Here is a 27,902-nt window from a genome sequence, read left to right as displayed (position 1 = left end):
GCCGCGAGGAAGCTGCGTTGGTGGCTCCAGAGAGCGACGAGGAGTCCGGTTGGAATTTTGATTAATTGCCGTTCGGGTGGGACTGAAAGTTAGTTGGCTAAATCCTTTTATTCATGGCAATGTGATTTCTTAGCCAATTATTCATCCAATCGTTGCTTGGTTGGATTTCTGTCTCAAGATTGGGATTAAAAACTTCAAAATGAGCTCCGTTTATCAATCAACGTTTTGAATCTCCGTTCAATTGATGAAGAAATTCTTTGCAACGTTTATTGTTTATTGTTTAGAAACATCAACGGATCACATGTTGATCCTAATGATTACTAACTAACAGATTAAAATAAATATCAACATAAAACTACACAATACTTGATACACTTAAAATTTTTCTTCGGAATACGTTCCTTGAGACGCCGAAGTCGAAATGTTCGGAAAACCGATTAAAAGTTTTTAGAATGCCGATGAAAGCGCTGTTAGCCCCGTAATTGTTCAGGCGAATCGGAACGTAGAGCTGCAGGTTCTGGTTTCGTAATCCTCGTGGTCGTACGCTGAGAAGTATGGCCTCCAACAGTTCGGGGCAGTCGATTCTAGATGTGAGAAGGTCCGCTACAACTAGGGCACGTGTAGCATTTCGGCGTACTTGAAGCGTATCTAAGCCTATGAGACGGCAGCGGTTTTCATAGCTTGGTAAACGAAACGGATCCTGCCAGTTTAAGTGTCGTAGAGCGTACCGCAAGAAACGCCGCTGGATAGCCTCGATTCTTTCAGCTCCGTTCTGGTAGAAAGGGCACCAAAAAGCTGAAGCGTACTCGAGAATAGAACGAACTATGCAATAACGAAGACTTTTCAGGCAGTATACGTCTTTGAAATCTTTGGCCATACGAAACAAGAATCCAAGGCTTCGAGAAGCTTTGTCGAAAACATAGTTCGTATGAATCTTGAACTCCAGCCGTCGGTCGAGAATAACGCCCAGATCGTTGGTATGGTCCACCCGGATGATGGTTTGGTGTCCGAGGATGTACTCTGCATGGAGAGGATGCCGCTTACGGGTAAACGATATTACAGAGCATTTACTGCGGTTCAAGGGCAAGCAATTGATATCGCACCAGTGAGCAAATGCGGTGAATTGCTGTTGGAGGAAGTTGATGTCGTCTGGGCCGTTTATGGTGTGAAAAAGTTTCAGGTCATCGGCATAAGCGAGCTTTGTGCCACCGAGGAGCGAGAGTACATCATTAAAATAGATCACGAAAATGATCGGTCCCAAATGGCTTCCTTGAGGCACTCCTGAAGAGGCAACGAACTGCCTAGAAAAGGATTCACCAGTACGAACGGATAACTTTCGTCCCATTAAGTAACTCCGGAACTAATCCAGTAGGGAACCACAGAAGCCTAAACGTTCGAGCTTTGCGATTGCAATTTCATGGTTCACCTTATCGAACGCAGCAGAGAGATCTGTGTAAATGGCGTCTGTTTGACTTGTCTTGGCAAAGCTGTCCTGCACGAACGATGTAAAACTCAGTAGGTTTGTAGTCGTGGATCGTTTAGGCATGAACCCGTGCTGATCGTTGGAGAAGTGATGCTTGCAAAACGAGAAAATTTAATCCAAAACAACCATTTCAAACAATTTGGCGATCGCGCATAGAGCGGAGATTCCGCGATAGTTGCTCACGTCTCTCTTATCTCCCTTTTTGTGGACAGGAAACATGTGAGCTTCTTTCCACAATGAGGGAAAGATTCCGCAGTCCAGCGATGATTGAAAGATATGCCTGATAGGTGTCAGCAAAGATGGCATAAAACGCTTCAAAAAAGTAGCTGGTATACCGTCCGGGCCCGTAGAAGATGAATTTTTTAGCTTCGCTGTCGCTTTGAGGATGGCTGCCTCCTCGACCAGAATACCATTCAAAGATGACCCTAGGGGTGATATATTACCGACAGCTCTGGCCAGTTGCTCCAAGGAAATTCGCCCAGTTGTGAAAATACTAGAAAATTTCTCGGCAAAAAGTTCACAAATTTCTGGATCAGAATTCGCTGTGTCGCTGTCAAGGAACATGTAAGGCGGAAGCCCTGGTTCTTTCCGTTGATTTTTTACATGCTTCCAAAAAGATTGCGGACTGGTCTTGAAATTCCTTTGTAACCGATTTAGATAATTCAAGTAGCTGCGCTTACTGACTTTTTTATAAGCAGAGTTTAGTTTGCGGTATTCTCCCTTAGTGTAAGGGGATTTGTGCTTGTTGTAGTTTCGGAGTGCACGTTTCTTGGCCGTCTTCAGTCGCCGCAGTTCTTTAGTGACCCAGGGAGCCCGTAGATTTTTAGCTACCCTACGTTTCGGAACATGGCGATCAATAATGTAGTTCAGAATGTTCGAAAAAGTCTCAGCGGCTGCGTTTGGATCAGAAGGATCGAGCTCAACTTCCCATTCGATGGACTCAAGAACGAGAGATTTTCAAAATCCACGTTCTTGAAATCTTGATAGAAGGAAGCCGTTTTCTTCACTGGAGCATATATCCTTGCGGCAGCGAAAGGGACCACTAAGGCTGGGTGATGTGGAACAGCTTTGACAAGGGGAGCGGGAGCTAAGTCAATCGTCGGAATCCAGAAACCTTCGTTAACGAAACAGAGGTCGAGCATACGTCCGTTTTCATTCTTGATATTATTTATCTGACGTAAAGTCGCTGTACTCAAGGCGTCTAAGTATACGCTAGAAGATGCCGAGAACGAAGAGTGCACAGGATCGGGAAACAGAATGCCACTTCGAGAGGAGCACCATTTTAGGCCGGGCATGTTGAAGTCGCCAATGACGAGTACGTCATCCTCGGGAGAACAAAAGGAGCTGACTTTAGACAGGCAACGCGAGAAGGACTCTGCTAAAACCAGGTCGCCAGAACGATCAGGAGGCACGTACACTACGCATAGAAAGAGTTTCCGATTACCGAGATCAATGCGGGTCCAAAGAAGCTGCAGGTCGTCCCAGGAAACGTTTTCGATAAGCAAAGCCGGGAGTTTAGATCTAACGGCAAGTAACACTTCACCACCAGTAGATTTTTTGCTGTTGAGGGGGCTACGGTCGCAACGAAACACAGTATAATCTGGGCCAACAATCTGACTGGAGAGGGTACGGTCATTAAGCCATGTTTCGGTAAAGGCAATGATATCGTAGCAGGAGCACGAAGTAGCAAGCAGATAATCGATCAGGCAGGTATTGACACCGCCTGTGTTCTGGTAGAAAATGCTGATAGAGTAGTCCGATTCAGATGCAGTACCGGAACGAAGATAGCTGGAAAAGCAGATTTCATCACGCGGAGAAGAACAGTCAACGATATCATACTTGCCTGATAGCGCAAGCTGGAGAACCCCTTCGCCTGTTGACGCTGGCTGGAAACAGCGCGACTGAGTCGAAGGGCTCCGGGGTCTCCGTGGCTCCTAATTCGTTGCGTCCCGGTGCTGGGGGGCCAGTAAGAATCGCCGGATTTCCGAGATCAGGAGTGTTTAGCTGGATGCATCTGTCGGAAAGCGGAAACTGACCACGCGAAGAAGATGTTCTTGTCGTAGCAGGGTACCTGCCTGTAGGTGTGATCTGGAGAACCCCATCGCCTCCAACGAACTCAAGGCCAGGACGACTGATGACGCAGGCAGGAAACAGCGCGACTGAGTGGAAGGGCTCCGGGGTCTCCGTGGTTCCTAGTTCATTGCGTCCCGGTGCTGGAGACCCAGTAGAAAACATCGGATTTCCGAGGTCAGGAGTATTAAACTGGATGCATCTGTCGGAAGGCGGAAGCAGCGCGACTGAGACGAAGGGCTCAGGGGTCTCCCGAGGGCTCAGAACGATGCGTCATGGTGTCGAAACCCGAGAAGCAATTGAGGCCCTTGTAGACGAGATGTGTTAGTAGACTTCGTAGGATCTGCGGTTAGGTGAAAATTCATCACACAACGAGAATGTTCCGGAGAACAATTTGTTCATTTGATTTTAGCTATCGAATTGCTCATAATGAAAGCTGAGAAAAATCTCGACTTCGCAAACAGGTTTCATAACATTAAATTGCGAGAAAAAAAAACTTGGAATCAGAACTCTGAAGCGATATTTCTTTGTTTTGAATCAAATGCAAGACCGACGCGGACGAGGAGGTTAATTGATTCCGTGAAAAAAAACAAATTATTCAACCATTTTGCGGTTTATACTCGATAAGTATCAATATAGTTGTGCATTGTGAATGAGCTGCTAGTCCCAAGCACCATTCTTTTGGACCTTGAACAAAGCTGATGGCCTCGATCAATCACGGAGTAGCAACCATTGGCGAGGTAGAACTTGTTCTGCTTAGCCACGCCAGCGATCATGGAATTGGAAATGCGTAAGTTGAACAAAGCCTAATAAAACATGTTGTCTGGAGTCTTTTTTTGAATGTTTATAGTAAAAGCATATCTACACAGCATTTCCAGTTCAATGATTTAAGGTGGATATGAGTAGTCAACCAAGCTAAGCTAAGCTAATATAGTTAAAAATGATATAGGAAAAATTCTTAAAAAAAATAACCATATTGGTAGTTTTGAGGCAAATGTCATAAAATGGTTTTTTAACCAAATATAAACGAGCGTGATCCATATAAGAAAAATAATAAATAAATAAAACACAATTCATAAAAGAGATTTAAAGACAAAAAGCACTAGAAAACGGAGATGGTGGATTTTCGAAGTAAGAGACAATTTCCCTTAGTACAATGTTCGAAGGCATTATTTATTTGACTCGTCGACTCTGTGTGCGAATGGTGAGTGCTTTTTTTTTGGTTTTTCATTCTTTCGTCTGTAATTTTTCGTCTTCTTTTCCTGTGATAATACTTCAATTCAATTGTTTCGTGCTAATTTTTACTCAAATTTGTTTGTTTGTTTTCCTAGCGTTACCAGTTTAGGTTTTTTTTTTTACTTTTGTCTCCAATATTCTCCAGCCCAACAACATAGTAGTTCTACAATTTCAAAGAGAGCGAGTGTCGCGCGTTTATTGATTTGTTGCATTACGTTCTTTTTTCTTGTTTCAAAATTTGGTAGCAAACTTCTAAGCTTCGCCTTCCACAAAACAAACGAATTTAAACATGGTTCCTCCTCCCTTACAAAAGTTCTAGGTTCAGTGTTTAAGTTTGTATGGATTATACTCAGAATGTTTTTTCTTTTCGTTTATTTTCAAAGTGCCATTCGGAAATTTGTATCAAAAAAGAATAAAACAGAGAATACATACTTTACTCCGCTCTGTTTGTCCCTAAGTTAACAACACGTGGTCTATCTTTGTCGGGTTTTTTTTTTAATTTGCAGTGTTGTGACGCGCCCAGGACTGTCTTCTGGTATTTTGGTAATCTGTTTTTTTTTTTGGGTTTTTTCATATTCTTATTTCCATCTACGCTAGCGCATATTTAGTTGAAATTACAAAGATGAGTTCTTCTCTATTTGCAGGTCATCGTAATTATTTGTTTTTGTTTGTTTTCTAGTTCTATTTGATCTTATTTTCAACTTAAGTCGTCATTACTTTTTCTTGCTTTTTACTTTTTTATAAGATACATAACTACAATTTTACATTAAAACTTTACTTCACATTACAGTTTGGTTTTCTATGTTTTGTCTGCTTCTTTATTTTCATATTTTCTTTTAACTCATCGTCACTGGTTTGTCGTATTTTTTTTTACTTTCAATCTCACATTACGATGATCAAAACTTCTTCTGTCTTGCTTTACAAATAAGCATTTGTTCGTGGGTTTTATTTTGTAATTTTTTTTTCTCTTCTTTTGTTTGTTGTGTTTCTGTTAGTTTTTTTTTTGCTTCGTCTTCATATTTTGTAGCGAATTTATTCTCAAAATTCAAAATAAACGAACACTCAATGTTAGTATGGTTCAAATGTATTGGTTTTCCATTTTCTCTTATCTCTGGTTTAGTAATAGTCTGTTTCGATTGGGTTTTTCATCTTTGTTTTCAGTAGCAATTGTAAGTTTATGTTATTTTTTTTTTCCTTCACAATAGTATGATAACGTCTCAACTTCTGCCTAATTCACTAGATCATCAATACATTGTTTGATCATACTTACAATGTATTCTGCAAGTTTCATTTGATCTGTTACTTGTCTCTATATTTAGGTAACACATGTAAGATGTAACTAGCAGGGTGCGACAATGTTTTCGGTTTTTGATGTTACAAGCATCATGTTGAAGTTTTCAATTTACTTCAATGTTTTCATTCCTTTTCCAATGAATTATTAAACAAAAGCCAATAGACAATTTAACACAATTTATGCATGAAAATAGTTGAAGTTACAAAATCTGATTCTATTTTCTCTAGTTGAATTTTACTTAAAACCACTTGATTTGTGAAAACAAAATACTTAAAACAGGTCATCACTGTGGAGAAACCCCCATTTGATTTTTTACCAAGAGCAACATATTTGTTTTATCGGACGATAATGTATTTCCAAACCTATAATTTTGAAAAAAAATCGAATAATACGACAAAATACAATCGATTTCGAATTGAAATTACTGCAGTTTGGAACAACTCTAATGGGGATTTTTTTTTATTATCTGACAATTTGCGCCGGGGGTCTTCAGATTTTCCCCAAAATTGAAAATTTGGTTCATTTTTGCGACTTAAAAACACATGTATTTTTTCAGGTTTCTAACATTTTTATTTTTTGAGTTAGCTTCGGTTAGATTTTTTTGTCAATTAAAAATAACCATTTTTCAAAGCTGCATAACTCTGTTATTTTTTAACGGAAATTATAAAATAGCACATCAAAATGCATTGAAATTTTATCAGCTTTCCAAATAAAATAGTTGGAAAAAAATAAATAAAGACCTTCAACATGAAAAGTTGTAAATAAACTTTAAATGGCTTCTAAAAGTACCGTCTGCACCACCGAATATTTTGCAAAAAATACCATTGAATAGCTCAATTTATGATGCAACTTTCATCTGAAGACACCAAAGTGGGCCATCAATTCCCTGAAGAGTTATGAAAGAAATAATGACGATAAATCTCTTTTTTTGCGACGAAAACAAACAATGGTCGAGCAACTGCACTCACATATGGAGGTAGCGCGCACTTCTAACAACATGGAAACAAAAGAACTTACCAAAGCAGGTAAAACACACTACTTTTTTGTGCTTTGTAGAGTGTTTGTAGCATAACTGACTTTAAATTTTAACCAAAATTCTTAGTATCGTATTGTTAATGTGATATAACAAATAATAGAAATGTTGCTGTTACAACCTGGTTATATGCTATATAACTTATTAACTTTTCGATCAAAGATCATTGTGAAGCATAATCAATGCCAATAGTAGAAGGTTCAGTCCCTGTGTTTGGGATCACAAAAATGTGATTAAAAAATGAAATATAGACGTGCTTTACATATGTAGTTTTTATATCGGGAGCTAAGCACTGTACACCAAAATCCTTTCCCATTGATCAAAAACATAGAGCGTGGCGCAAATGTAGAAATAATCGAAGAGCTCAGTATGGCCAGCCCAGGCTCTAAAAAGCATCATTCCCATTGTAGGTAATATGACATTGAAAATATGATACTTTTACCGAATTCGTTTTCTCCATTCGCCCAGTTTTGAGGTTTACCATACTAGAACGAACATAATTCGTCGTCAGTGTTTTGCTACCTCGATCGCTTACAAACGAATCTTCAGTGTTCCACCGTCCATTTTAAATCAAATCTGGAGAATAACGGATGCAAAACTGAGCGCATAAACTTCTAAAAATGTCAGCAAAATTTGCAAACTTGTTGTGACCTGGTGCAAAACTGGGTATAAATGAATGCGTTATTAGATTTTTGGATATAACATGAAGTCAGTTTAGCTGCAACACTCTACCGCCCCTACTTTCATAACAGTCCCATATGCAAAAACAAGCAAACGAGAAAATCAGCTTTTCCTGTTTTGGAATACATTCTTAAATTGTGATCACCACTTTCGGCATCAACGAAAATCGTTTCTAGGTTGTCATAATAAATCGTAAGACCAGAAATTTTCGAAATTGGGTTATTGGTAAGGTCGAAAGCACCATTTTTATTCATTATGGGACTGTTAATCGACCATATTTGAAACCTTTTTCAAATCTACTCGCATAACAGTCCCATACAGAATATTTTTTTCTCACCAAGCTACTTTCTAAGACTTTAATTTGATCATTTTTGAACTTCTAAATGCAATTTTCAGAAAATGAAACATACAAAATATCGTAAATTCCACATTGTAAGTTGAATCTTTTTACGATTTTTGATAGCATCCGATAGTTTTTCGCTCAGGAAGTCATTCCTAAGGAAGTCAGACCTGCCTTCGAAAACTCGTGTGCATCATTCGACATCAAGTGAGTTAATTTTTTTTAAATGATTCAAAGCAATAAATCAAAGACTATTTCGCCGAAAGAAGCATTGAAAAGTAACCAAATCCGCGGTATTTCACATATGGAACTGTTGTTCGGGTATATTTCATATAGGACAGCCACAAATTGATTTTTTTTTTCGAAATTTGTAGAACAAAACCTGTTTTTTTAGTGTTTTATTTTGAATCCCTATGTTGACCTAAAATGTTGAAAATTCATATGGGACTGTTATGCGAGTAGGGGCAGTCTACAAAGCACAAAAAAGTAGTGTGTTTTACCTGCTTTGGTAAGTTCTTTTGTTTCCATGTTGTTAGAAGTGCGCGCTACCTCCATATGTGAGTGCAGTTGCTCGACCATTGTTTGTTTTCGTCGCAAAAAAAGAGATTTATCGTCATTATTTCTTTCATAACTCTTCAGGGAATTGATGGCCCACTTTGGTGTCTTCAGATGAAAGTTGCATCATAAATTGAGCTATTCAATGGTATTTTTTGCAAAATATTCGGTGGTGCAGACGGTACTTTTAGAAGCCATTTAAAGTTTATTTACAACTTTTCATGTTGAAGGTCTTTATTTATTTTTTTCCAACTATTTTATTTGGAAAGCTGATAAAATTTCAATGCATTTTGATGTGCTATTTTATAATTTCCGTTGCAAAATAACAGAGTTATGTAGCTTTGAAAAATGGTTATTTTTAATTGACAAAAAAATCTAACCGAAGCTAACTCAAAAAATAAAAATGTTAGAAATCTGAAAAAATACATGTGTTTTTAAGTCGCAAAAATGAACCAAATTTTCAATTTTGGGGAAAATCTGAAGACCCCCGGCGCAAACCCGTCAGATAATAAAAAAAAATCCCCTAATACCAGATCACAATTTTTTTTTAATTGATGCATTCGTAGAGCGAGTATGCTTTCAACGTACACGTGGGCACTCGAAAATCTCGTATTTGATAGTTTTTTCTGCACATTTACATGACATGCCTCCTCTATCGTACGCCTCTTGAATCGAGTGCGCGCCCCTACGGAAGACTTGAGACATGATCTGTGATTCATCGTCTAAATATCTCAGAAATGGTGTTGAACCCACTAAACATTCCCTACATGATTGAACTCCATCGGTAGAATGAAAGATGTTAGTGGGTTTACGTATGTGGTATCTTGAATTCTTGCAACGTCAACGGGCTAGCATAGTGTTCGCTCAGTCGAGCAAGAACTCTCCGGCACACCCGATAAAAGGTTTCAGATCTAGGAACACACTTGAATGAAGTCACCTGTTAGAATTCCAACATTAGGTTCCTTAAGCACTTTGGACTAGCGACACTTTTATAGCACGAATTGGTAAAACAACGTAGATGAACGATGTTTTTGAGGTGAATTATGTTATTTTCCTTGTAGTGATTTGCAATCATATGCGAACTTTTAGGCTTCGTTCCAAGTACAGGCTGTCATCTTTCTTCCGGCTCGATGATCTTCCAATGTTTCCGGCCCGACGACCTAATAGGATTCCTGGATCTTTGACCTCCAATTAGCCTCGAGATCCGACGACCTTCCATTTGGCTCGTTTCATGGCACCATTCGACGATCTCCACCGGGATCTGGCTCGACGATCTACCATGGCATCGATCCGAGACGAACTTCCAGTTACTCTCGGTCCAACGGTCTTCGATGGCTCCCGTCCGACGACCGCCTCCTGACACCAGGTTAACGGCCTTCCAGTGGCTCTGTTTCGACTACCTTCTGTGGCTACGTTTTTACAACCTCCCAGTCACTCCAGCTCGACGCTCTTCTTTTTGGCTCGACACCTTACTAATATCCCGGCGACCTTCCAATGGATCCCAATTGATTCTTCCTTTTTCTTTATTTCATTATTAATTCATCGAACAAATGTGTTTAAATGAGTAACTACTCGATCACAAAGAATAAAACAATTTTGATTGCTGTAAACGACGGACAAAACGGCTTGATGGTTCTCCGAACAGATGTAAGTGCTCAGCATCCTGAAATTAGCGCATTATAGCACTGACTGGTTCATCGTAGCCGTAAGATGTTCTATGAGTTCGATTCGACAACAGCGGATGAGATCGTGACGTCCTCGACGGAGCTCTGAAGCTGATCATCCTAAGCCGGTTTGGCGATTGCACTTCTCCGTTCAACAATTTTGCGACGAACGTGGCCTGTTGAGTTTTTCGACGACGTTCAAGAGTATCTAGGCCCAAGAGCTGGCACCGATGAGATAAGGGGGCAGATCTTCGGGATGGCTGCAAGGCAAATGACGTAAGGCGAATCTAACGAACCATTTTTCCACACGTTCGACTCATAAGCATGTTGAAGGTAAGCTGATCATCAAAGATAACATCAAGATCATTAACTTCGGAGACTCTTTTCATGTGCTCATTGCCGATGTAGTAGTCAAATAGAACAAGTGATTTTTTCCGGTGAAAGGTTATAACAGAGCACTTTGAGACTCTAACAGATAATTTGTTACGTCAACACCATTCATCAAAGTTGTCTAACAACGATTGGAGGTATTCACAATCCACATTCTATCGAAACGAATATTTCATCAGCATATGCAATTTTTGTTCCATTGTCTAAACTGGTTATCAAGTCGTTGAAAAATAAAGCAAACAACAAAGGCCCCAAGTTACTGCCTTGAGGGGCGCCAGATCGTTTTATACGAGGGCTAATCCTTCTCGACCGCAGTTGCTTGTGAATTCCATTGTTGGCACAACTTCCGCTGATCATTCGCCACCGGATCTCATGGCTGATGTCACTGTCTGCGATTACTGTTAGACAGGGAGCACTTTCGGAGTGGAAAAGAGAGAAACATACTGTTTGACGATCAAAACTGGAATGACTTTATTATGCGTAACCCGCTTGTTTATATACATGTGAAACTCTTAGCGTCTAATTGCAACTGCGTGTGTTGTTTACATTCGTCGTGATAGGACGAATGCCAACACTCCTCCTCAACACACGCTGTTCAAAACTCAGCAATGCACCGCGCCGGACCACGACCATCGCATTCAGCCCAACGACCCTCTTCAGGTTTCGCTCGACGACCATCCTTCGGCCCACTCGATGATAACCTTCCTGCGGATCGCTCGAAGACAAACTTCCGTCTGGCCCGATACCCTTCTTGCCACCGTTGCCGTTTCTCAAGGCTCGCACGGCCATTCACAGCGAATCGAAACTCTCAGCCTCGACGCTCCTCCTGAGACCTGACGCCTCCCAGTAGCTCCAGCCCAACGACCTCCACTTGGCGTTCCGGTCCGACGCCCTTCCTTGGCACCGGCTTGACGACCTCCCGTGTTTCTCGGCTCGTAAGTCCTCCAGAGGTTCCAGATCCGACGATCACCACCTGGCTTCCAACTTGACGACCTTTCACGGTTCCGGCCCGCCAACCTTCCATGGCTTCCGGCACGACGACTCACAAGTGATTCCGGTCCGCTTCCAATGGCTCCTGCCAAACGACCTTCCAAAGCACCTGTCCGACGACCTCCCTCCCGTGTCTCTTGGCTTGTCGACCTCCAGCTGGCTTCCCGGTCCGACGACCTACCAGGCTCCTGGTCCGACAACCTTACACGGTTCTGGCTCGACGACGTTCCTCTGGACTCCCGGCGCTGTCTTGCCCTCCCATTGGTTTCCTCCTGGCTGGATACACCATCGATTCCACTCTTCTCCTCCTTTCCACTAGTGCTGGGCCGTGGGCCCATAACCTGTTGTTGCAGCACTTGGGCAGTGGAAAGGAGAGACTTGACTACTTGGTGGTAGAAACTGGAATGACTTTATTTTAAACTTTGTGTTCTATTTATACTAGTCTGTTCCCTAGAGATTCATAGGGAACCATAGTTACAATAATTTGTTTGTTAATGATAACACCAACATGCGTGTGTTGTTATTCATCTCATCGAATACATCGATGAGACGAATCTCAACACTCCTCCTCAACACACGCTGTTAGCAGTTATCCAACTGCAATCTATCCGGTGGCTCCTCCTGAAGTGGCTACTCCTCCTCGACACACACCGAACCTTATCGCCTTCAGCACGACTAGGTTTCGCTCGACGACCTTCCACCGGTTTTGCTCGACGACCATTTCCTGGCTCACTCGACGACAACCTGCCTTCGGTTCGCTCGACGACAGCCTCCCGTCGGCTTGACGCTCCTTGCAGTCCGTAGCCCATTCTCAAGGCTTTTCGCCTTCCCAGCGGCTCGCGACCCTCTTCGGATTCCCGGCTTGACGACCTCCAACGGATTCCAGGTTCGACACCTCCGCACGGATTCCCGGTTCGACTGCCTTCCAATTGTATACCAGGCTAAACCACCTTCCAATTGGACCCCTGGCTCGACACCTCCGAACGGATTCCCGGTTCGACACCTCCGCATGAATTCCCGGCTCGATGCCACCACATGGATTCCCGGCTCGATGCCACCGCATGGATTCCCGGCTCGATACCACCGAATGGTTTCCCGGCTCGACGCCACCGAAAGGATTCCCAGCTCGATCACCTCCAGGCATTCGGAGGTTAATGGATTCCCGGCTCGACGCCTCCGAACGGTCCCAGGCTCGCTGCGCTTGCAATCAGTTTCCAGGCTCGACGCACTACCAAACGGTCCCGGGTCGCCCTCCTGCCGCTGCCGATTCCACTTCTCTCCTCCTTTCCAATAGTGCTGGGCCCATAACCTGTTAGACAGGGAGCACTTTCGGAGTGGAAAGGAGAGAAACGCACTGTTTGACGATCAAAACTGGAATGACTTTATTATGCGTTACCCGCTTGTTTATATACATGTAAAACTCTTAGCGTCTAATTGCAACTGCGTGTGTTGTTTACATTCGTCGTGATAGGACGAATGCCAACAACGAATGCCAACAGTTACCAGCAGGGTTGGCATACATCAACGTCAATAGTCAAATGACTGTGACTGTTGAGCCTCTTGGTCCGTCAAACTCATTTGACTGTTCCTTAACGACCAGTCACTTCGTTTGCCGGTCATTCATTCCCCAGTCATTTGAAGCTAAAATATTAACCTAGTCAAGCAATCGCATTCAACCGACCGATGACGAAAAAGAAACGCATTTATTATTATTGTTGCTCCTGCCAGCAAGCCGAAGACGACCGAAGAGGAACAAGAAAAGCATTTATTATTATTGTTGCTCCTGCCAGCAAGCTCGTTAAATTAGTTGTACCTGCCGTCAGCAGCCGATCGAAGTGTGAAGAGATTTGTCAGTCACTGTCAGGAGAAATTTTGACCATGTGTAGGAGCTTCGCCAGTCGATGATGTAGAAATGTTGATCGTTGTCGTGCTTTATCCGTCATGCGAGTAGTGAGGCTCCGTCAATTGAGAACAGTGCCAGTCGTTTGATGAAACAAAACTAGTCGGGTCAAGCGTGACGGGCGAAATTTACCATCACTGGTTACCAGTGAGCCGAGATAGACGAATTCTTCGACTATCTTCAGCTCGTCGCCGTCGATCGTGACCTTGTTATTACTGGACAAGCATATACTTTGTCTTGGACGTATTAAGCATTAACCCAACCCTTCCTCCACGGTTAATTTATTAATTACTTAAGTCGGAATCCTGACATCGGGTTCGGAGCAATCCTGGATTACACACGTTGCAGTTGTGCGGACAGCTATTGGAAAACTTTATCGGTACAACTGTGTTCGATGTTTACTCTTGGTTTCGAACTCGCATATAGACATCGACCCTTATTCTGCGCCGCGCGTGAAATTACGATAGTCGAGTCACTCAATTCCAGGAGTCGCTTTAGGTGAGGAACGTCACTTCGGATGAACTTCGGGATGCAGCAACGGATCCGGATAGTTAAATGGGTACACCGCTAACAAATTGCATGCGGACAATCACGTATCCTCCATAAACCAAAGATAATGTAGTGAGGTTTCGTCCAGGTCCCAAATAGATCCTCGCAGTGTCGAGTATCCGTTAAAGAGTCCAATTTCCAGATATGATATCGGCTTGTCCATCGTTAAATCTTTTTATTTACCACAACGCCATTCTGCTCAACAATAAGTGGAGTTTATGAGTTAAATTTGTCTTGAAAAACTCAATGAAAAACACAAAAACCAATACGGGAAGGTAACTAAACAACAGAAGACAAACGAATAAAGCTTTAAAGAGCAAGTCAACCCAAACAAAACCATGACTTTCTTTTCCAGTTCTTCGAAACTTAACGAAAAAAAAACAAAACACAGACCGGTGGTTAATTTTTGTGAAACTAAAGTACAGTATTCTCACAGAAATAGTTGAACTATATTATAATAATAAATAAAAAAATATCAGTAGTATTGAAAAGCCTAAAACAGCGCCTCGTTACTCATCGGGTTGGGGTGTTGGTTTGCCTGTTCGGTCACTTTCTTTTTTCACTGTTATCCTGAACAAAAACCTAACGAGCTAAATCGGTTCCTGCTTGAGCGAAAAAGAGCGACTTTCAATTTTCTTCCGTTTAAGTCAACAGTTATCAACATTTTTTAAACCACCCAACCTGGAGAACGACACACTTTAGTTTGTTTTTCGCGTCACCCACATTTCTTTTAGTGGTTCGTTTGTTTTTCGCGTAACCCACATTTCAATTGTGGGGCATTTGTGTTTTTTTAGTCTTTGCGTTTCACAAATCATGTAGTTTTACTTCCTTTTTTGCTTTCTGTGGTTGGTGAGAACCTATCAGCGATCTCATTTATCATTTGGAAAGACACCGTTTGGGTACGTTGTTGTTTTTAGTTTTCTTTTGTCCTAATCAGTAATTGCGAATTTTTCGTTTGTCATGTGACACTACTTTCAAAACTGATAATAAACAATACAAAAAAAAATGATTATCGTACAAAAAATAGGATTGATCCAAAGATAGAAAACTTCAGCTCACGTACCCCAGTTCAATTGCCGGGTCCGAAAGCATTCGACATTCTTGGTACGTTCCGGTCTTTGATGAACGACCGACATCGGGGATGCTCCGGTTTCCGACCGGCAGTGAACTTACTAATCTAAACGTTTCTGACGTCACTCGACTTGCATGGGTTTCGATATTACATATTGTGTAACGACACACCTCAGTTTTCTGCGTCACTCCATGTTTCTGAATGCTGGCATGGATTTTTTTTTTCTTTAGTCTTCGCAATTCACAAATAATGCAGTTTTATTTGCTGTCGTTTTTTTTTGCTTTTCAACTTTCATCAGTTCAACTTTCTCTGTTACGCAATTTTAACTCTGTAACGCTTACTACTTACAAGTAATATGTGTATGTGTTTTTATTGCATGTTTTTTCTTGTTTTTGTTTTTTTTTTTGAATCGACGGTTTTAGATCATTTTACTTTTTTTTTCATCTAGCTGCGTGTGGGAAATTTTTTTTGTCGTAAAAAGGATTTATCTAATCGTTTGAATTTCACAGGACAGATCTAAAAGTGTGGAATAACGCCAATTGTGCACGGGGTGTGGGTTTTATTGATTTTGCGAAAGAATTGCGGGATAAAGGAAAGCAAAACATTCGAGAGAAATACTGGATTGTTATTTTTAGTTTATTTCGCCTACACCTCCTGGATTCAAGTTAGAAGGGTAGCTTTGTTCTTGGTGGCCGGAGAGGTTTGCGCAACCTTGCAATACAAACTACTTTTTAGGTTGATGCTGGGACACAATTAGAGTTGTCTCGTTTTGACTCTTTTTTTTTTATTCGTCTGCTATCAAATTGGTGACACCAGCCGGCTTTAGCTGACTGAAGACGCGTTGGACACCGAAAGCGTGCCAAGGAGCTTCGCAAAAACGACATTTTCGTTCACGTTGTCAAATCGAAGTTTTTTGTTAGAAAATTGAGTCTTAAAAATGCTAATCAATAACATGACATTTTTCAACTGATTTTACATTTTTGATTGTTCTATTTCGAGTTTTAGTTCAATTTTGATTAGACAAACATTTGAATGGAAATGAAACATTTGATTTCTGCTTGCGACAGCTAGTTTAAACTCAACAATTTCGAAAATCTTCAAAGGCCTCATGTTAAAGGTCAGATTCAGTAACTTTACCCAACGCTTTACGAAGCAAACGGATAACATGAAACCGATTTGAGAACGTTAACGATAAACTCGTTTCCCCTTCTTTTTAGCATTTTGAAATGACTCGACAAGGAGGCACACCTTTTAGAAGAGGACTGATCTGTTAATCAATGTGCGTACCTGTCTGCACGGGTAATGCGTTACTGTTTGTTTTGTTTTGTTTGTATTTTAATAATATGCTTCATATTTTTTTTTTTACACATTTACACAAAGGGTTGCTCTCTTCTTGGTTCTCTATACAGCTAGTGTTCCAACATCTTGGCTTCAATGTTTGCTTGTGATATTTTGTTTGTATCATCTATCTGCTTCCGTTCTCTGGTATGTAGAAGGTATTATGTAAAAGGTCTCCGGTGGTGATGTACCTTTTTTCGCTAATAATCTAACTGCCTCCTCTAGCGTTTGATTTCTTCCGTTTAATTTGAGAATACACGCAAATATACTTCATGTAGTAATCGGTAGTTTTGTCGAGCCGCTTCTTCTCTCTGCTAATATTCTGTTTGTTGTGTATGTTTTTTGTTGCCTTTTTCATTATTCACTTCATTTATTATAAGTGTTGTACCATCAAGACGCCATTCACCGCCCAGACACCATTTACCGCCCAAAATCACCCTTTTGTGTGTATTTTGAAAAAACTGGGATGTTTTCTCCAAATATAAGACCTGTGTTCTGTGTCGGCATCATTGTTTGACCATTTCACTGAAAAAACATCACTCAATTATGCTAACTATAGCCAGAAATAAAATATTTGGTTTTTCGTTTCCGGTCAAATTATTGAATTCGACGCCTGTTAGCGAACTAAGCATTACTGTACTCCTAGGGCAAAGAGGGTTTTTGTTTACTAGATAGTACCTATTGGACCTAAAATCGACTTGAAACGATAGTTTTATTTTCGTAGAATAGATTTGCATCAAAAAATTTTCGATTTTTTCAATAGTTGTTGTTTTTTGAAGCGTTTAGTGATGGGCGGTAATTGGTGTATAAAAAAAAGTGTGGGTTCCTAATGACCGGTCACGCACAATTTCTTTGTTTTTAACGCATGTATTGTGTCAAATGTGTAAATTGTAAGAAGCATTTAGTTTGATTATGTTAGAAAATGATGTTTTATCGCTGAAAATAACCGGTTACTTGAGGTTGTTTGCCGGGAATCATCATTTTGTCAGTCAACGCACTTTGTTAAAATTTGTACTAAATTTGCGGAAAAAATTTCACAAAATGTATTCTCTAAAGAGCCAAAATATGGTTTTGACAGCTCGTTGTATGGAAAATACTAAAAAGAACAGTTTCCGTGTTGTTCAGGTAGTTTTTCCTTAAGAAAACATTATCGATACCCGAAAAAGTCGAGTGGGCGGTAATAGGGCCAGTTGAACACCCAAAAGTTTAGTTAATTATTTCGAAAAGCGTACATTTTTCGCATTCCACTAATTTTTTTATTTAAAGTAGAGCAGTTTTGGGATGTTTTGGAAAAGAAAGCGAATAAAAATCTGCCGTCGTTTTTTTATTACACATGTTTGAAGTTGAAAAACCGCTTAACTGGGCGGTGAATGGCGTCTTGATGGTATGTATGTTTTAGTAATAGTAGTAGTAGTAGCATTTCTTTTAATAATTGCTGTTACAAGTAGTAGTAGTGATAGTAGTATTCATCATCTTTTTAGTTTTATGCTCCCACCAGCAGTAAAAGCGGTTGGCCACCACCAATCATCGTAGTGGTGTCAGAGCCATTATGTTCGGGAGCAGCAGCACTATGAGCAGCGTCTGCCAACAGCAACTTCTAAGAGGACCCATTGACCAGGCCCTCCTTTGGCGCAACAACAGCCGAGGAAACCGGTGGAGCTCCGCCACCACCTCCGTGGTGAAGTTCGGCAGTTTTGTTGCCGCCGCTGTTAGAATTGATGGCGCCGCCTGCAGCTGCCTGATTCTGATTTTGTTTATGCTTACCTCCACCTCCGCCTCCACCTCCACCACGACCTCCCCTGTTCCGGCCGCCCGAGTTCGGTTCCCGCTGGCCCTTGGGGGGCGGGCCTCCTTGCATCTGTTGCGCGCTGTGGCTATTGTTGTTTGCAGTGTTACTGGAGCTGCTGTTGTTGTTGCTATTGTTGTTCACCGCATTAGCGTTAGCGCCGCCACTGTGGTGCTGCTGCTGGTGGTTCTGCTGATGCTGCTTGCTGTTGCTGTGGATTTGAGTGTTGCTGTCATGCCCATCCGCTGCACCCGAGCCACTCGATTGCTGCTGCTGGTTGTGTGTGCTGTTGTTGCTACCCGATTTGCTCATCGATTGGACGTTTCCGTTTGCTGTTGGAAGGAAGAAGAGTAAATCAATGGTATGGTAATGGTACTCTCAGGTATATCATTATTGGTTCCCCAATAGTATTCTCCTTATGTGGCACAGCCTTTTTTTGTTCTCCTGGTTTATCTGAGAAGTACTTAGGTATAGTTATTTACATAGTATTCCGTCTCACGACATAACTAGACGAACACAATTCCTAAAATTCACTCGGTCCATGGCAACCGTTCTCCAATTTCTCGGGCACCCCACGTTCGCCAGATCACGCTCCACTTGATCTAACCACCTTGACAGTCGTCCGGCATTCTCGCTACATGTCCCGCCCAGCGTATCCGGCCAGCCTTCACCACCTTCTGGATACTGGGTTCGCCGTAGAGTCGCGCGAGCTCGTGATTCATCCTTCGCCTCAACATTCGTTCTCCTGTACGCCGCCAAAGATGGTTCATAACACTCGTCGCTCGAAAACTCCGAGTGTACGCAGGCCCTTCTCGAGCAATATCCATGTCTCGTGCTCGTAGAGAACCGGTCTAATGAGCGTCATATACAGGTTACACTTCATGCGAGGGCTAAGTCTTCTCGACCGTAGTTGCTTTTGGAGTCCATAGTAGGCACAACTTCCGCTGATAATTCGCCGCCGGATCTCACGGCTGGTGTCATTGTCTGCGGTCACCAGTGAGCCGAGATAGACAAAGTCTTCGACTATCTCCTTGTTATTGCTGGACAAGCGGGTTCGGTCGATCTCGGATTCGCAGGCCAGCATGTACTTCGTCTTGGACGTATTAATCATCAACCCAATCCTTCCTGCTTCGCGTTTCAGTTTGCGGTAGAATGTCAGCGGCAAAGTTGAGTGGATCTGTTGAAAATCGTGCCCCCGCTTTTCGCCCACCACTCGTCGAATAACACCTTCTAGCGCCACGTTGAACATCATGCAGGATAGACCATCACCTTGTCAAAGCCCCCTGCGCGATTCGAATGAACTCGACAAATCACCCGAAATCCGCACACAGCACTGCGTTCCATCCATCGTCGCCTTGATCAGTCTGATCATAAAGCATTCCTGATGACTTCCCACGTATCTGTTTGCTTGTAGAGTAGAATTCGAGACAACGCTTTGTAGGCGGCATTGAGGACAGTGATCGCTTTTCCACCGCCGCAGATGATCTACCGACTATATCAATGTCAGCGGCAAAGTTGAGTGGATCTGTTGAAAATCGTACCCCAGCTTTTTGCCCACCACTCGTCGAATACCACCTTCTAGCGCCACGTTGAACATCATGCAGGATAGACTATCACCTTGTCAAAGCCCCCTGCGCGATTCGAATGAACTCGACAAATCACCCGAAATCCGCACACAGCACTGCGTTCCATCCATCGTCGCCTTGATCAGTCTGATCATAAAGCCTTCCTGATGACTTCCCACGTATCTGTTTGCTTGTAGAGTAGAATTCGGGACAACACTTTGTAGGCGGCATTGAGGACAGTGACCTTCTTGTAGATGGGACATATTACCCCTTCCTTCCACTCCTCCGGTAGCTGTTCTATGTCCCAGATCCGGACTATCAACCGGTGTAGGAAATCGCCCAACTTGTCCGGGCCTATTTTGATGAGTTTAGCCGACTTGTTTCTATTCAGCTGGCGAATGGCTTTCTTAACTTCACTCATCGTTGGGAGTGGCTCCTCTACGTCGTTGGCTACGCCAGCGATGTACCTTTCCCCACCGTCTTGATCTCCTGCATGTACGCCGTTCAGGTGTTCATCGAAGTGCTGCTTCCACCTTTTGATCACTTCACGATTATAAATTGGTAGACATGTGTTCAATACGGATTTTTTGTGTGACGAACTTTTTTCTTCCAGTACCACTCCTTGATCAAAGAGACTGCATAACGCCCTCAGGATTGTGTCTTGTGATTGCTTTTGCAATTGTCACTATGAACACCTTCGGCGGAAGTTCATAATCCTTGAGAGTTCTATGTGATTTTCTCGGTAGATTGAAATAACTGTAGCTAATTGGTTCTGGCTGGAAAGATTCTATACTTTACGCTTTGGGTATGTAAGTCACCTCTATCGTGTCTTACTGCATTACTCAAAGTGTTACCGTTGTTCGAGTTTGTCTATGTCAATTGTCATTTCATGTTTCATTTGATATTGTAACACTTCTGTTATACTTACATTTGTTTGAGTGACCTGGGTTCTTGGATCTTCGGCGGCTTCTATTGTGAATTCCTTCATTCGACGAGTGGCTGTCTGCTGTAGAAAGATTTTGTTGTTTATCAACCGTATTGCATAATCAACCTTTTTTACGCTCACCCCGATCAACGCTGTTCATCTGGCGATTGCTCTCCCGTGGGGTGTCCTCCTGCACGGCCCATGAATCTTCGAAAATATTCAGAGACGGTGGCTGCTGCTGGCTTCCACCGGAGCCGGATCCAGCAGACGTTCCCGGTTGTGGCTGTAGATTTTTGTTAATCCTATCGGATCGCTGTTTACCGCCGCCGCCTCCTGCTCCGCTGCTGCTGGTGCCTCGTTTCTCGCTGTAGCCCCGCCGATTGCCTCCTCGACCCTCCGACGAGTAGTTGTTCCGCTGGTCTCGATCACCTCGGTCCCCGCCTCGATCACTTCGATCGCCGCCACCTCCTCCACCACCACCACCTCCTCCTCGTGGTGTGTATTCATCGTCACCGGTGTCTGCTCTTCGACCTGTTGGAAGAAAAATCGGGTTAAAGCATTTGAAACGTTTGGGGAAGGATTAAACGCAGTCACTTACTGGAATATCGGGAACTGCTTCCTCGGCCACCACGTCCTCCTCGGCCGCGCATACCTCCCCGACCAGATCGATTACCACCGTCGATGTCGCTGCTATACGCTCGATCCGAGCGATTCCGATTGGAGGTGAAACTTTGCATCGATCCCATCGAGGATCCCTGAATAGCCCTCAGCTGCTGGTCAATTTCCAACTTTTCCTGTCGCAGTTGTTCCAATTCCTGTCGGGAAAAATGTCAGTTATTTTGTAGTATAATTTTTAATGATTTTATTGGCAGAAAACAGCTCACCTTCAAATGCACTAAATGATACTCGAGCAGTACCTTGGCATTGGCTATGCTCTCGACCGTGCCGACAAACACGAAAGGGACCTGGCCCTCCTCCCGGGGGATGCTGGGTTCCGGTTCATTGTCACCTTCGATCTGTGGATGGGGACAAAACGAAAGCACACTTTAGCACACCAAAGACGGCACGGCCCAAGGGGCACATACTACCTTCACACGCACAACGCCGCTCTTGTCCACGATCTCCTGGATGATGCGTCCGTTCTTGCCGATGACCTTGCCCACCAGGTTCCGGGGGACCTGCAGCGACTCCTCGCTGTACTCGAGCATCGAACGGGCCTTCTTGACCGATTCCTCAGTCTGTGTGGGCGAAGTATTGAGAAAAAGAATTAGTAATAGATTGAAATAATTTTTAAAAAAAGTTAAAACGAACCTCTCCGGAGATTTTGAAGGTGCAGGTGTTTTCTTCGAGCTCGATGTTCAGCACACCGTCCAGCTTCCGGGCCGTCTGGATGTTGGCTCCGTGTGCTCCGATCGCCAAGCCCATGAGATCCTCCCGAACTTTGAATTCGTCCGTGAATCTAGAGCGTGCGTTTATGTTTCGGAATTGAAGTAAAAAGAAAAACTATTAGTATTATTCTAGGCAGTCGTTATCAATTGAATCCGTACAAAAATCGTTTTATTTTTAAAGGTGGAGAATAGCAGGCATGAATTCTATGCGAAATCGTTTGGTCTAGTTATGTACACAACCCATTAACAGTTGAACTAACCATATAAATGCCTGCCTTTAATTGGAAAATCAATAAACAATGTTAAATAATCTAAACAAAATAAAAATGGAATTTGACGTTGTTCTGCGTGGAATGGAAAATGATCGTTCATAGAAGTTGCTCGCAGTTATGATCGAAGCTTCTTAAAAAAAACTTTTATAGATGGCATTCAATGCTGCTACAAAACCGTTATAAAACTTTATTATTAATGAGTTCTTTACTCTCGAGGGTTTTTTTTTACTTTGAAGAGTATCAATAAAGATTTTAAATGTTAAATCCCCATTCTTAGCACAGAACCATTCAATACTAAAGTACTATGCTTTAATGCTCGAAAAACATCGAATTCCATTATTAACTAAACAAATTAAAAAACATGAAAACTGATTATTTAAACTAAACAAATACAAATGACCGAAAGTGCCTAAAGGGAACGAAAAACCGAAATAAAAATAATAAAATTATTAAACAAAATCTAACGAACGAATTATCCAAAAAAAAATATTCTTGCTTGTCTTGCTTGCGTTTTTTAAATTTTAATCTCGAAAGTTCTTCGTTTCAATTTTGGTGATGAGAAATTTGTACGTACGAGAAAATGCAATATCACATTACCTTTCGTTGATTGATTGTCCAATAAAAGCGGAAATTCTCTGATTGTTAGTAAAACTTCTGGAAATGAAGAGAGAGAGAGAAAATAAAAACGAAATAATCGCGGCACACACGCGGCGGGGGACGGGCGCGTACCCAGGAGGGATCGATAGATGAGCGAGTGACAAAAAAACAAAGGGGAAGAAAGAATAAACATTTCGATTAACATAGTGGGTCTGATTTTTTCTATTTTTGGTGTTTGTGGAATTGAGTTGCTAGTTTTTTTTAATAATAATCCAACATTTTCTGCGGGATGATCGAAGATGCTAATGTTTGGAGCTTAAGTTTAGTAACGCTTTGTTGACACATCGTGAATAGCATACTAGCAGGGATTAAAAGTTAGCTCAGCATAGTGATATGCGGATGAAATGAGCGGTTACGATTGAAACAAACTACTTTGATGAAATGGGATTACGAAAATGTGGAACTCACCCTCCTGAGCTGTGTAATTTGGTCGATTCTAGTTGTCTGGCAGCTTCTTCAGTTCGTTTCAGGAGCATGACCTGATTAAAAAAAAAGTTTGAACATCAAAAAACTTCTCTTAGATTGAAACCATTAGGTAACACGTACTTTCTGGCTCAGATTTCGGAAACACATCTCCTGGATCATGTTCGCTCGCCGCTGGGTCGTTTCGCTACGTGATATCACTAGAAGGGCTTCCCGATCCGGCAGGTATCGACACTCTGCGGCGCCAATTGCCTTCTGAAACTCCCGATGAACCCCGTCGACCTTTGCGCTGTTTAACAGGGCACTGTCGAAAGTAAAGCCCAATTTTAATACCAAATCTGACAGAGAAGAACAAACAAAGAAGGGAACTTACTACTCGCGGATGTCCTCGGGTACTTTGATTTCAAACCGGAAGAAGGTTTTGTCGGTAATCGGCGGGTTGGTGTTCTTGGCCCGGAGTCGATCGACGGAGACAATCTCGGTGTAGCTGTTGTCCCAGCCGAGGTATTCCACCACGAAGAAGTCGCCTTTCATCATCTGCAATTTACGAGAAACCCCAAGTTAAATGTTTCCTATATAACTGATGAGCCCTTCAAATCACCTTGATCACCGCCCGCCACCAGCCGCAGGCTTCGTTCTCGTTGGACCTGCTGTACACCTCGACCTCCATGTGTTCGCCGAAGTTGCTGACGGATTCGGTCGGTGGCAGTCGCACCTGGCTGAACAGAAATTTGGACTCTTCCTGCCAGCTGAGATTTGGAAAAGGAATAAAATTGATTAGCTTATCATTACACAAAGGTAATTGGGGGCAGTCCGACTTACTCATTTTCAAATGCCACCATGACTCCATCGTCGAAAACGTCTGTGACAACTCCCTGGAAGGTTTCATTGAATGATCCGCAAAAAGAATCATATTCAGCAGGTGTACATAGAATGAAAATAAATGGAAAATAACTTGAGTTTATATCGTTTTTTGTTGAAAAAAGAAATCCTGTTCCCAGATAACTGTTTCGAGAACTTGAACTCTCTACTGCATTTTTAGGGAAAGTCTTGATAAATCCTCTTGAAGCCCGATACTTCGAAGTATTACTAAATACTTCAGAGCTTTAACATAACTTTAAGAGTCTTGCCTAAGAGTTTACCCAAAGGCTTTCCAAAGTATCTACATGTTAAACTCAACTACCAGGCCATGAAATATAAGCAAGGTAATAAGCGAGTTAGATCACTTTTGTCTTTTCCGAGTGTAAGCTTGTTTCGTAAACCGTGGCTCTCGTAAAATTGATCAAGTGCTCAAGCAGCAGCTATGAAACATTAAGAAATTCCTCTGTAAGGTCGGAAAGCGTCTGCAAGCACTCTACAGTTCTCAAAAAAAAAAACTTCAGACTCCTAATAAAAACTGTAGATATCGCAAATAATAGAGTCTGTTGAGGACCTGCTTAGCTTAACTATGTCTAGCATAGCTTGGTTGACTTCTCTAATCCACCTAAAATTTCTTGTCTGCTCGTGCATCCAGAAAAAAAATCCTCGAGTTCATAGAAGATCTGTGGCACTTCAAGAAACATAGAAATGTCCCTACGATCACGAAGATTTTATACAATGTTTAGAAATACCACAGGAACTCCTCAGTTTATTTTTCGCAAAATAAAATTCAATATTCTTCCTTTCTACGGAACGTTCTTCCCAAGGGTACTTCGAACTTCTTACACCAGGAATTCAATCCGTATACTGACTTCAAACAAAAGCTTTGTAGCCAAATGAAGAAAAGAAAACTCTTCAACGCTGAATAAAGAAAATTAGAAGTCGTCTTGACTCATCATCAAAATCTAAATTAAGTTATCACCATCACTAATACAATTTTTTATGTTATCTAATTTTGTATCAACCGAAAAACGTGTCGGAGATTTAACAACTTTTGATAGTTTTGGTTTAGACATTGAGTAGTCCATTTTTTTTGTAAAATTGGGCCAAAATTTTTGAAGTTTGAATTTTTTTTTTCCAAGATTTTGTCAAAAAAAAAATTAAATTAATAACGATGTTATTCAACTGTCGAAAGTGGAGCTGTAAATTCACATATAAATCATTTAGCCTTAAGTAATCAAAAGAAATAATACGCCTCAAAGAAGAAGTAGAGCAGTTTCAAGATGCAAATAAATACAATATTTAGGAAGTTAGCAAAAAAAGGGAGTGAAAATGAGCTTGTTGAAAAATGAAACTTAAGTCGAAATCTTGAATTGAATGTCGAAATTTAGATTTCTCATACATAGTTTTTGGTTGAAATTTTCTAAAATGCTACATAAATTCTCAGTTGAAATAATTTTGATTCCTCAAATTGTAATGTGCAGCGTTGGAGGTAATAAAGCAGGCTTTAAAACGAAAAGTTCTCCTTACGAGGTTTTCGAAATCTCAAAACGAATTTCGCTGAACTGTTAAATCAATCTTAAGGATCAATTTGTTTAATGATGAACTCTAACAAAAGACCAACATCTCTCCGTTAGAAAATAATTTAACATGTTCTGATCTATAAGATTGTATATAAAATTTAAAAATTAGTAAATCTATTTGAAATTCATTTCACTGATAAGTGAACTTCTGTCATACAAAGACAAATAAAAATAAAATTTTGCTTTAAGTCAAAACTTTATATCGTTAAAATTTGATTGGGGAATTGAATTTTGAAATTCAATTTCAAATTTTGATTGTTTGTTTAAAATTGCTTGATATTGTAAAATCGAATGTTTTCTAAACCAATTTATCAACTTTTATGTTGATTTTTTTATCTATTGATTTTCCAGAAATGTAAATCCTTTGTTTGAAACGTAGAAAATAAAGTTCAAAATTTTTTTAAAAAAAAGGTCATTGAACAGATCTAATGTTTATAGAACTCGACCAATTCGAAGAAGCTCCCATACTTTTGTCAACTAAAGCAAAAAGCAGTAATACAATTTATTTGACTATATTCGTTTGAAAATAATGAGAATATAATAAACCGATTTCGGAGACAATACTCTTTGTCATCTTTTATTCACCCTTGCTCATAAATCCTTCATTTTGCGTATGAAATTTGTTCAACCATAAAAATAGTTGATGGTTCCATTGAGGTGTCCCTATTCGAGGGATGGCCTATTAAGCCGGCAAGGATCTCCCTTGGTTCCTAGGGAAAATTGGCCAAATCGATCCCACCCTTCCCAAACATCCAAGCAAACCACTTGACGACGACGTCTTGACAACGATCGGAAATCTTTTGACAGCTCGTGGGAAGTGAGCGACGATGAAAAAAAAAATAGTACGGAAAATCGGAAAAAAGGAGGAGCCGATGGTGTTGAAAGAACTCCAAATTTTCCTGGCACAATGTCCGGTTAGCTTTTCCATTTGGGGATTATTTCCATGCGGGAAGGCTCCCGGTTTATCCATCCGGTAAGCGATCCTTCTGGTTCCGACACGGTCGGAATGGGTTGGTCGCAACCTTTTTTTCAACCCGTTCGATTACTTCTGTGCCAATCAACACACACACGCACACCGTTTTCCGGAGAGCCATTCAGTGATCCGACTTTTTTTTCTACCCTCTAACAACCCGGCTCCGGATGCGGTTTCCGGAAGCACTCGATGGCCCCCGGCTGGCCGAACACTTGACGAACCGGAATCACCACATATCGACGGTACTTTCCCCGGTAATCACCTTATAATTGGCTCCGTTTTCGCCGCATACTTCCACAAAGAGTTCGTCCATTTTGGATTTTTGTGAATATTTCTCACTGCTTGCTCGAATCGGCCTTTTCTGGCACCGAGGATAGCCGCTGTCTGACCGCGACTGTGCCTAGTTAGTTCTCTTTTTTTCGCCGCCGCTGCCGCGCCGTAACCACTTCACACTACTTCTGTTCCACAAACATCCAAGGAATCAAACCGAATATTTTTTTCACCACACTAGCTAGAAACCAACACAGAACCGCAGTTGTCCGCAAGTCCGCAAAGAAAAGCCTGCGTTGAATTCAACGAATTCAACCATTCACACTACTGACTGACACTGGCACCCAATTCGCACAACTTTCTTGAATCTTGATGCTCTTTCGGCCGGGACAAAATATTCTGACGACAAACGATGATGATCGGCACGGCACACAGTTTGCCTTCAGTTTGTTGAAAAATTGCACACGCATACAGCTCCAGGCGCAAGAACGCGATTCGCATGCATGCGACCGTGTGCGCGAAATTCCCTTTTTTGACGCAACGCCCCGCGATTTTGACAGCCGCGAGGATCGCGTTTCCAGCTGTCAAAAAAAAAGTTTCAAAACAA

At 41.7% G+C, this 27,902-nt stretch overlaps 1 protein-coding gene across 4 annotated transcripts; it reads right to left on the bottom strand.

Annotated features, from left to right (window-relative positions):
* Nucleotides 1–4,705: 4,705 nt before the first annotated feature.
* Nucleotides 4,706–27,790, bottom strand: LOC129740703 (fragile X messenger ribonucleoprotein 1 homolog). Of its 4 annotated transcripts, none has more exons than XM_055732469.1 (14): nucleotides 27,288–27,790; nucleotides 24,434–24,486; nucleotides 24,213–24,360; nucleotides 23,985–24,148; nucleotides 23,735–23,915; nucleotides 23,597–23,667; nucleotides 23,129–23,182; nucleotides 22,183–22,330; nucleotides 21,957–22,109; nucleotides 21,756–21,887; nucleotides 21,470–21,686; nucleotides 21,013–21,402; nucleotides 20,875–20,952; nucleotides 4,706–18,713 (listed from the first exon to the last, which is right to left on the bottom strand). In XM_055732469.1, the coding sequence occupies exons 1-14, from the start codon at nucleotides 27,336–27,338 to the stop codon at nucleotides 18,193–18,195; spliced, it is 2,361 nt and encodes a 786-aa protein (XP_055588444.1). In that variant the 5' UTR covers nucleotides 27,339–27,790; the 3' UTR covers nucleotides 4,706–18,192. The 4 variants fall into 4 exon arrangements, with proteins under 4 accessions (XP_055588444.1, XP_055588442.1, XP_055588443.1 ...); XM_055732467.1 differs by having other exon boundaries at nucleotides 23,129–23,185; nucleotides 27,288–27,789; XM_055732468.1 differs by having other exon boundaries at nucleotides 21,960–22,109; nucleotides 23,129–23,185; nucleotides 27,288–27,789.
* Between the last annotated feature and the right edge of the window lie 112 nt (nucleotides 27,791–27,902).

Source organism: Uranotaenia lowii, chromosome 1 (genome assembly GCF_029784155.1).
Source record: "Uranotaenia lowii strain MFRU-FL chromosome 1, ASM2978415v1, whole genome shotgun sequence".
Lineage (NCBI taxonomy): Eukaryota > Metazoa > Arthropoda > Insecta > Diptera > Culicidae > Uranotaenia > Uranotaenia lowii.
Note: the sequence above shows the minus strand (reverse complement) of the source record. Positions and strands in the feature narration are given on the sequence as shown.